Source organism: Bidens hawaiensis, unplaced genomic scaffold (assembly GCF_021521415.1).
Source record: "Bidens hawaiensis isolate Kalapana, Puna unplaced genomic scaffold, B.hawaiensis_p1.1 tig00419376_1, whole genome shotgun sequence".
In the NCBI taxonomy this organism is placed as follows: Eukaryota; Viridiplantae; Streptophyta; class Magnoliopsida; order Asterales; family Asteraceae; genus Bidens; species Bidens hawaiensis.
The window spans coordinates 1-10,380 of NW_027504840.1; the positions used below are offsets into that span (position 1 = coordinate 1).

Sequence of the window (10,380 nt, forward strand, 5' to 3'; positions counted from 1 at the left end):
CGTCTTAAGTCTTTGCTGGATGATGGCGATACTGTCAGTGGTTTCCTGTATCAGTTCCGGGCGCGAGGATTTGAGAATCTCCGGTCTCGGACCAACACAGTGGAGAACGACATTTCCTGCCATAGAGTGCCTCGAATGGTGCGCATTTGATGGTAGCATGATAGCTGTTATTGTATGAGAACTCTGCAGAGGAAGGTGAGTCTCCCAGCTACTACCGAATTCAAGGATACAGGCTCTGAGCATATCCGCCAGGGTTTGTATGGTCCTTTCGCTCTGTCCGTCCGATTTCAGGATGATAGGCAGAGCTAAGTTTCACACTTGTCCCAAGGCTTTTCTGAAATGACTTCCAGAACCTTGACGCAAAAGAGGGGTCACGGTCAGACGTGATGCCCTTAGGCACACCGTGACGGGTTACGATCTCACGAATGTAAATCCGCGCCAGCTTCTCCGTAGTGTAAGTCCCTCGCGGACAGGGAGAAAGTGGGCAGACTTGGTCAAGTAATCCACGATAACCCAAATCGTGTCATAACCGCTGGGTGTCCGCGGGAGTTTGGTAATGAAGTCCATAGCGACTTCGTCCCACTTCCACTGCGGTATGATCGGTTTTTGTAACAGGCCAGATGGTCTCTGATGTTCAGTCTTGATCCGCGAGCATGTTAGGCACCTACCGACGTACAAAGCTATGACTTTCTTCATACCGGCCACCAGAAGTGAGACTTGAGATTCTGATACATTTTATCACTGCCCGGGTGAATAGAGTATCTGGATTTGTGCGCTTCGTTCAGGATAAGTTCTCGAAGTGGTTCAGAGTTTGGAATCCACATGCGATTTAAGTAGTAAAGTATACCATCATACTTGGTTTCAAACTTCCGTTCGGCACCGCAAGATAGGCATATTTTTGAGATCACCACCAGCAATCGCTTGCTTTTGAGCTTCAAGAACCAAGGAGGGAAGATTGGACTGAATACGGAATCGCATGCAACTGGGTCCCTTTCCTTGCGACTTAACGCGTCAGCCACTACGTTAGCCTTTCCAGGGTGGTAGCGGATTTCGCAGTCGTAGTCACTTAGGAGTTCAACCCCATCGACGTTGTCGCATGTTTAGCTCCCTTTGGTTGAGGATGTGTTTGTAGGCTCTTGTGGTCGGTGAAGATGACACATTTCGTACCGTAATAGGTAGTGTCTCCATATTTTTAAGGCAAAGACCACAGCACCCAATTCCAAGTCGTGGGTGACATAAATCCTCTCATGACTCTTGAGTTGGCGCGAGGCATAAGCGATGACCTTACCGCGTTGCATTAAGACGCAGCCTAGACCTTGGCTCGAGGCGTCGCAATAAACAACAAAATCATCGTTACCCTCAGGAAGTGACAGGATTGGTGCATGACAGAGTTTATGTTTCAATGTTTGGAAAGCCTCTTCTTGCTCTTGGTTCCAAATGAATGGTTCCCCTTTTTGAGTTAACATTGTGAGAGGCAATTACGATCTTTGAAAAGGTTCGAGATGAATCGAACGGTAGTACCCAGCTAAACCAAGAAATGAACGAATTTCGTTGGCGTTGTAGGCGCTCCCCAATTTTTGATGGCTTCAATCTTGGCAGGGTCGACATGAATGCCTTCCTTGTTAATGATGTGACCTAAGAATTTGAACTTCCCTTAGCCAGAATTCGCATTTGGAGAATTTGGCGTAGAGTTGCTCTTTCCTCAGCAGATCCAAGGTAAGCCTGAGATGAAGCTCATGGTCGGCTTTAGAGCGGGAATAAACGAGAATATCGTCAATGAAGACGATAACAAACTGGTCCAGGTATGGACGACAAACGCGATTCATGAGATCCATGAACACCGCAGGGGCATTCGTCAAACCAAAAGGCTATGACTTAGGAACTCGTAGTGTCCATAACGAGTTCTGAAAGCGGTTTTTCGCGATGTCGTCCTCCATGACGCGAACTTGGTGATAACCTGAGCGTAGGTCGATCTTGGAAAAAGTAAGTGGCTCCTTGCAGCTGGTCGAAAAGATCGTCAATCCTTGGTAATGGATACCGATTCTTGACCGTGAGTTTTGTTAAGCCTCACGATAGTCTATGCACATCCGGAAAGATCCGTCCTTCTTCTTGACGAAGAGGACTGGAGCTCCCCATGGAGATGAACTAGGGCGAATAAAACCCTTGTCTAGTAGTTCCTGTAGCTGGCTCGACAATTCCTGCATTTCTGACGGAGCCAAACGATACGGAGATTTTGCCACGGGGGTTGCACCGGGAACTAATTCGATGTGGAATTCGACTTGTCGGCTAGGAGGTAGTCCGGGTAAGTCTTTAGGAAAAAACGTCTGGGAATTCACGCACAACGGGGACATCAGAGAGCTTCTTCCCCAAAGATTTCTTGATGGAGACATGAGCTAGGAAGGCGAGACACTTCTTTCGAAGGCATCGCCGAGCTTTAAAGCAGGAGATTAATTTCAGACATCTACCTGATCTTTCTCCTTGAATAATTATGGACTCGCCAGAAGAACAAGGAAACGCGAATGAGCTTCTCAGCACACACCACTTCGCGTGGTTGATGGACAACCAATCCATCCCCAACAATTACATCGAAACTTCCTAATTGCATAGGGATTGAGGTCAATGTTAAGAGACGTCTGATCAAACGTAAGCGTGCAATTGCGAACGATTTTGTTCACTTGGGTAGACTCTCCGTTTGCCATTTCGACAGAGAAAGCGGGGTCTAAGACAGAGGTTCCTAGATTAAGCAATGGGGACCAACTCGCTAGAAATAAAACTCCTATCTGCACCCGTGTCAAATAGAATAGAAACCCAGAGATTGTTAAGGATGAACGTACCAGTAATGACGTCAGGATTTTGGCGAGCTTCAGCAGCGCCAATAGTAAAGGCTCGGCCTCGGGCCGGAGGAAGATTTGCAAGACGAGGGACACCTGCTCCTGAAATGGTCCGTGGCTCCACACTCGAAACAGCTTCGAGTGTTGCTGGGTTGGGAACTGCTGCTCTGTATTGCCAGTTGATTACCTTGAAATCTGCAGCGTTCCGCTAGGTGCCCCAAACGTCCACAGTTCGTGCATTTCCAGCACGGGGTTCCGGCAGGGTGATGAAATTGGCAAGTGCCGCACTTGGGGTGGAACCCCAGTGTACTCCCTCTTTTGGCCTTCCAGAAGGGGGTGGGAGCAGGAGCGACAGAGCTGATTGGGGTTGCGGGAGTAACCAATCGCGTAACTGCTAGCCTTACGCTTTTTGATGCGGTTGATCTTTTTGGATGAGCCCTCAGCGGCCTTGCCCGTACCTTTGGCTAGGACCCCAGTCTTAACCTGGTCCTGGGTCAGTCGGGCAGCTAGTTCAATGGCCGCTTGTAGGGGTTGATGGGTCAGCCCCGATAACGATTCCACGGGACAGTGTCAGGTAGGCCATTGATGTAAAGCTCAATAGCCCGGGAGGGAGGGGGTGACCAAGTGTGGTACGAGAAGGGAGAGCTCGTGAAAAACGCTCCGTGTACCCTTGGTGATCAGCGCCCTTCATTCTGTGCACCCAAAACTCAGCTTCAAGTTTCTGCACCTCACTGCGAGGTACGAACTCGCGGGGTAACCAAAGCTACAAATTCCGACCAGGTCATGGCCAAGGCAGCCTCACGCCCGCGGGTTCTTATCTCGTTGTTTCCACCAGGTCAGCGCGCGTTTAGACAACATGCTTGCCGCGTGCGTGACTTTCAGTGTCTCAGGGCCACGAGCTAATAACAAAGGCAGCCTCCATCTTTTCGATCCACTGGAGGGAGACCAACGGCGCCTTCTGAACCGCTGAAGCTGGTGGGTTTGGTAGCCATGAAGTCCTTGTATGGCTTATTTGCTGGTTCATTTGCGTTCTGAGCTGGAATTTGGTTGGCCCCAGAGGTTCCTTCTTGCCTCAGCCCCTGGCTGATGGCTGTTACCATGCCTGGTAACACAGCCGCGGATCTGCTGGGCTATAAGGTTGGCTAGATCAGCGGAGGTCCAAGGGGGCGGGTGCACGTCTGGGAGGCATTCTTGACAAAACGAAAAAAAAACGAGCGTTAAATAGAATCAATGACACGCCAAAGATTAAGAATAGAGGACATAGATTTATACCAAGAACACAGAATGACATGGCTCAAGAGATTAACAGTTAATATACAACACATAAGCACGCAGCACGTATATAAGTGTAGACATGTGATTGTGATGCATGACGTATCTAGAGTCAAGGATCCTAGGTTATAGTCCTAGGTCGGTTTCCTAATTCCCTATAACCACTGGCTCTGATACCAATCTGTCACACCCCGATCGTGATGGCGGAATAATCGAGGCGCGGCGACTAAGTCGTGATTGTTGAGCACAATAGTATAAAAGTCTAAATGCATAAACATAACCAAAATGTCAAATATTACACCATCCAGGTAACATGAAACAAATTGTTTTAATACAAAATATCAAGTTTCCAAACAACTCCTAGACTAGCCTTCATCTCTCTAAAGGCCTCTAAACTTGCTAGGGATTTCTTGCTGCATTATTTCCTGAAAACATGTAACAAACTGTCAACTACATAAAGTAGATGAGTGAATTCATAGGTTTAAAGAAAAAGAGTTTATACACAAAACATACTAGTATAGGTTTGTAAGGGGTTTATATATAGGGTGTACCTGCGCTAACCCACCACTCCTACAACTTATACTACTATGTTTGGATATAATACCCGGTTTTAAGATGGTTTGTAAGAAAATGTCTCTTGGTTTTCCCAAAGAGGTTTTTGTAGTAAGTAAAACATGAAATGTTCTCCTGGACTCTCAGCGGGCTTATTATTCTCCCATTAGAGTCGTTTGTGATAAGATTACTCAAAGATTTGTGGTCTCCAACGGTACATGTAGCACATAGCAGTTAAGCATAAATAAGGACATATAGATTTGAGCATGCTAAGTTTACTAGATAAACCAACACCAAGATCCCACTGTTTACTAGTAATCCAAGATGATGGTGAATAAATGATGATGATGATGAATGATGATGAAACTCAATGATCACACAAGACTTGATTGATCCCACGCAAGACTTAAACCAAGACTACCTCGTTCTTGTCATCCAGGACCTCAGCTAGGTTCTACCGAGAGTAGGATAGACTCCCCAAAGAATCCTGGGGTTCCCTTGGTCCCTACCGAGACTAGTATAGGTCCTCAAGAGTTATGGATTTTCACCGAGACTAGTATGAAATCCCATGAGTTACGAGTGCCACCGAGAATAGAATGCCACTCATGGTCGCGAGTTCTACCGAGAGTAGAATAGACTCTCGCGTCCAATTCAACTCATGATGCTTTGATCTCTAGATTTCCATGCTGACACAATGGACTATGATGATATGAATATGATTCCCATTCCCATGATGTCAATGTTCATAGAATTTCCCATACTCTTTGATTTCCAATGTTCTTAGATCTCCATAAGTTGATGGGTTTTTCCCCATGTTCATAGATTTCCAAAGTTTATAGATTCTTAAAAAGCTTGTGGATTTCGCACGTGTGTAAAAAATCCAAAAGTTTATAGTTTAAAGAGTGTTTGCATAAATGATTTTATCCAAACGTGTAAAGTTACCATGTTTCCACCCCATATGTTTTGAAAAGCTTAAATAGGGGCTATGAACTCACCTTGATCTCGGGTTAGGATGGTGCTACAATAGATCTCCCTTAGCCTAGAGTTTGAACATATATATATAGGTTAACAACGTGCTATAAGTCTAAGAAAACGAGGCTTACGCGGCCTCGAGCAAAAACTGGGTTTTAAAGACGAAAACAGCTTGGTTCTGGCTTGATTCGATCGAATAGGAACACGATTCGAATAGACACACATTTCGGTCGAATCTGTGGCACACTCGATCGAACTAGAAACACATTTGGTCGAACCAGTTGGAAAAACTCGTTTCGGTCGAACATGGAACTTGTTCGATCGAATAGACACTCGTTCGATCGAATACGAAACTCATTTCGGTTCGAATGAGTTGGAGACCATTCGGTTGCTTTCCTATTCGATCGACTGGGACTGATTTCGATCGACTGGTTCGATCGAATGTCTGATTCGACTCCTTCAAGCTGGGCGACGGAGAAAACCTACGGGTTTTTCAGATTTTTCCAGATTTTTGACCCAAAATCGAAGTTTTTGACATGGAAATGCTCGGGATTGAAAGGGCTATCGATTCCTAGTGATTTTAAAACACAAAAGCCTGCATTTTGACACCAAAACAAGACGGTTTTTGACCCGAAAACTCTAGAAACGAAAATGGGTGTTTTTGCTCGATTTGAGGCCGAAAATGGTTATGAAAATGGATGATTTTCAAGAAGATCTTACCAAGAATAACAACAAACAGATTTGTGGACTCGGATTTGAAGTTTGAAGACTTTCTCTCTCTAGTTTCTCTCTCTAGAATGAGAGTGTTTGGGTGGGAAGTGTTGGTGGAAATGAAAGAGATGGTGTAAGAATACTTGATTTTCCGCTTAAATACTCGGGTGACTCGGGTTCGGGTTTAGGCTACCGACGGGTCAAGACTAGTCGAGTTCATAAGTTTTTAAACAAACTAAAACTTTTTCAGCAAAACTTTTATAAAACCATTTTCCGAATAATTATTTGAAATCTTTTTAAATAAGAACATTTAATTTTTCGAAAGCATAAAAATTAATATTTTTCAGGCGTAAATGTCGTTTTATAAAATAAACATTTTAAATGATAAAAGCAGATTTTTCCAATGATATGGGTTCCGAACTTATCGTCCAGAATCCCAAAGTCTATAGTTTCCGATGATTTCACGATCCTAGTTTACCAATCGAATTTCAGGGCGTTACATGAATGGATCATCCTTATGTCCTAATCTACTAAGTTCAACTAGTGTGTACCCAAGTCGTCTTTCTTTACCCCGTTTTTATTGACAACCCAGTCTCACTTGAACAACGGGATTTTTCTAAAATGGTAATCAAGTACCCATATGTCCTGTAAAACCCCATAATAGCTTGTCTCGTGTAGGTTTTAACTTCTTTAGAAATGTGCAAGTCATTTGCTACTACACTAAATCCACTATTCTAGTGCACTTTACCTTCTCGAGATTTTGTACGAAATGTAAATCCGTTGATGTCATAGACTTCGTAGCTCAATACGTTTCTATTTGGTCCATATGAAATCCACCTTACGGTCTCTGATATGCTTTCTCGCGATTCCGCTAACTCTCTCTCAACCTGATACATATATACTACAAGGGTGAACTTCAATTCAACGTGATCAAATATAATAAATATTTAACTAGTAAGGCCGCTATGAAATATGTAGTATACGTACGTACCTCATATCGTAACCACATACCAAACTTTAAGTTGTGCTCTTTCTCTAGCCATACTGTTTTCTTGTCAGGATTTTGTCGTTCAAGAAATGACATGTGTCGACTGTAAATAAATATTGACGAATTTTATACACCGTGTAGTAGAAAATAAAATAATATAATTCATGTACATAATACTTACTCGATATAAGGAACAATTTCGAATGTATTTTGCAGCACATAGAAATGTGCTTTCACGAACAGATCTAAAGAAATGTCGTCCAACGGTTTGCCTGTTGAGAGTGGGACTCCGTCTTTATTACTTGCTCTATTCTTATTTTCAATCGATTTCCTCAAACTATTTGGAATACCAATAGTCTTCAAATCTTTTTTCAATTCGCATAAGAACTCAATCGTCTCCTCAGCAACATTCTGTTCAGCAATGCATCCTTCTTGCTTATTTTTGTTTCGCACGTGCCCCTTAATAACCTTCATACACCTTTCGAATGGATACATCCACCGAAAGCATACGAGACCACATAACTTAATTTCCCTAGAAATGAGCACAGTTAAATGAACCATAACATCAAAAAAAGATGGATGGAAGTATTTCTCTAGAAGGCATAATGTCACAAACAAATATGCCTCCAATTTGTCAACCTCCTCGACCTCAATCTCCTTGCTACAAATTGATTTGAAAAAAACACAGAACCTGAAATAAAAAAGTATATGGTCACGTAACCACATGCTTTATTCCAACTTAACAAAAAATTAAGGAGTGATATGGTGACATGAATATAAAAATAAGAACAATACCTTATTATAGCATATCTTGTGGGTTGTGGCATAATAGATCGTACTGCAAGGGGAACAAACTGTTGCATAAGCATGTGATAGTCGTGTGATTTAAGTCCTATTAGCTTCCTGTCCTTTAGACTAACCAAACTAGCAAAATTTGAACAATACCCTTGTGGGACCCTTAACTTGTACAACGTGTCGCAAAACTTGTCTTTTTCCTTTGTTTTTAATGTGTAACTCGCAGGCGGAAGCCTAATGTTTGCGCCGTCACTCTTAGGTGTTAACTCTGGCTTTAAGTCCATATCATTCAGATCGAGTCGAGCCTCCAATCCATCTTTCGTCTTTCCAGGAATGTTGAGCAGTGCTCCAATTAGACTCTCTGCCACATTCTTTTCAATATGCATAAAATCTGTACAATGGTTGACAGAATTAAACCGCCAATATCTATGTTTCCGATGCCAAATATTAAATTTCTTCCAGTAGGGTTTACCGTTGCTGCCTTCTTCTGTTGTATTTGATTCTTTTGTTCCCCTTTGTTTTTTTATTTTCCCACCTCTCCCATTCGAAGCTTGTTTCATGGGTGATGCATTGTTCTTGTGGCCTTTACCCCAAATGTTTATACAAAATTGCATCTCATTATATATTTTTACTCCGTTCTTAGGTATTGGTTCACTTCGACACTCTTGTGTTCCATCGAATCCCTTCCTTTGCTTTCTGAACGGGTGGTCATAAGGTAGATATCGTTTGTGGCCACCATATCTTTGATTATTTGATCTTCTTAGTCTAACACAGCTTGTTTCCATACCACAAACTACACAAACAAAGAAGCCACTATATGGACAACCACAAAGTGTACCAAGGGCGGGATAATCGTTTATGGTCCACAAGACAACAACATGCAGCGTAAACCTTTCTCGGGCATATGCATCGTATGTTTCTACCCCCGTATCGAATAATTGTTGTAGATCTTCAATCAACGGTGCTAAAAATACATCAATATCGTTACCCGGCGTCCCCGATATCAATAACGATAGCATGATGAACTTCCTTTTCATACACAGCCATGGTGGAAGGTTGTAAATGACAGCTAAACCTGGCCAGACACTGTGGTGTCGATTTCCTCTATTAACATCCACCCCATCAGCTGCAATGCCTAGCCGCAAACTTCTTGGATCTTGTTTAATGAATTTATATATGTCATCTATAGCCACCCATGTGTGGAATCCGTCGACTGACGTAAAACAACGTCCTTTATCCTACTTTCCGTGTGCCATCTCAAATGTCGTGAAGTCGTCGGTGACTGAAAAAGTTGTTTAATCCATGGAATTATGAGAAAGTACCATAATACTTTAATGGAATTTTATTGTATGCTACTTTTTTAATATCATCTTTCTTCCATCTTGATTTTCCACAAGTGGGCCATACTTCATATTTTTCGTACAGTCCCCTGTAAAGAATCCAGTCGTTAATGCAGGCGTGCATTTTGTTATAACCTGACCCCATTGCTTTGAATGTTCTCTTAACCTCATATGTACTACTAGCCATTTCATTACCTTCTGGTAGCATCTTCTTAATTACAAGAATGAATTCTGTAAAGCATTTATCCGAAACTCCGTACTTGCTCTTCACGTTAAAAAGTTGTACCAGCGCAGACAACATCGTGAAGTCAGAACAGCCTTTGTAAAGTGGCATTCTCAGCATCTTCAATTAGTTTTATGAACTTTGCATAATCACGGTCATCCGTGAAGTTTTCTTATGTAGATTCAACCATATTTACTATATAGGCGGCATCGGTTGGTAATTCCGAAGTAAAATCGGTTGTGTGCATTTCATAGTTGCCATCCAAAATCTGATTACTAATTTGGGGCTCATCCTTTTCTCCATGCTTAGATCATATGGTATAGTTTTGATCTATGCCATGTTTGAATAAGTGATGTTTCACATCGTCCAGACTGAGTGATATGTGATTTAAACAAGTCTGATATGGACACGGTATTTTTTTTGTTGGCTTATTGCTCGATTTTGTTTAAATTGGTGACTGCATAATCTATAAAACTTAGAACTCCATCCATATAAATCTTTCTGTTTCTATTCGTTGCCATCCAAAACCTGTCCATCTTTGAAGTCACCACTATAAACATAATTAAACCAAATAAGTAATTATTCTTATCAATTAATCGAACAACATACCTATTCTACTCATAATTAAACCAAATAAGTAATTATTCTTATCAATTAGTATATTAACATAATTACTCTACTAATCAAACAAAAGGA

General features: G+C 42.3%; 1 protein-coding gene across 1 annotated transcript; it reads right to left on the bottom strand.

The window, feature by feature from the left end:
• Window positions 1-7,329: 7,329 nt before the first annotated feature.
• LOC143608486 (uncharacterized) lies at window positions 7,330-9,795 on the bottom strand (the record flags this gene model as incomplete). The annotated part of the gene is made up of 5 exons (XM_077083510.1): window positions 9,444-9,795; window positions 8,122-9,334; window positions 7,837-8,017; window positions 7,508-7,737; window positions 7,330-7,429 (listed from the first exon to the last, which is right to left on the bottom strand). Coding segments are annotated over exons 1-5 (2,076 nt in total), but the record flags the coding sequence as incomplete, so codon positions are not given.
• Between the last annotated feature and the right edge of the window lie 585 nt (window positions 9,796-10,380).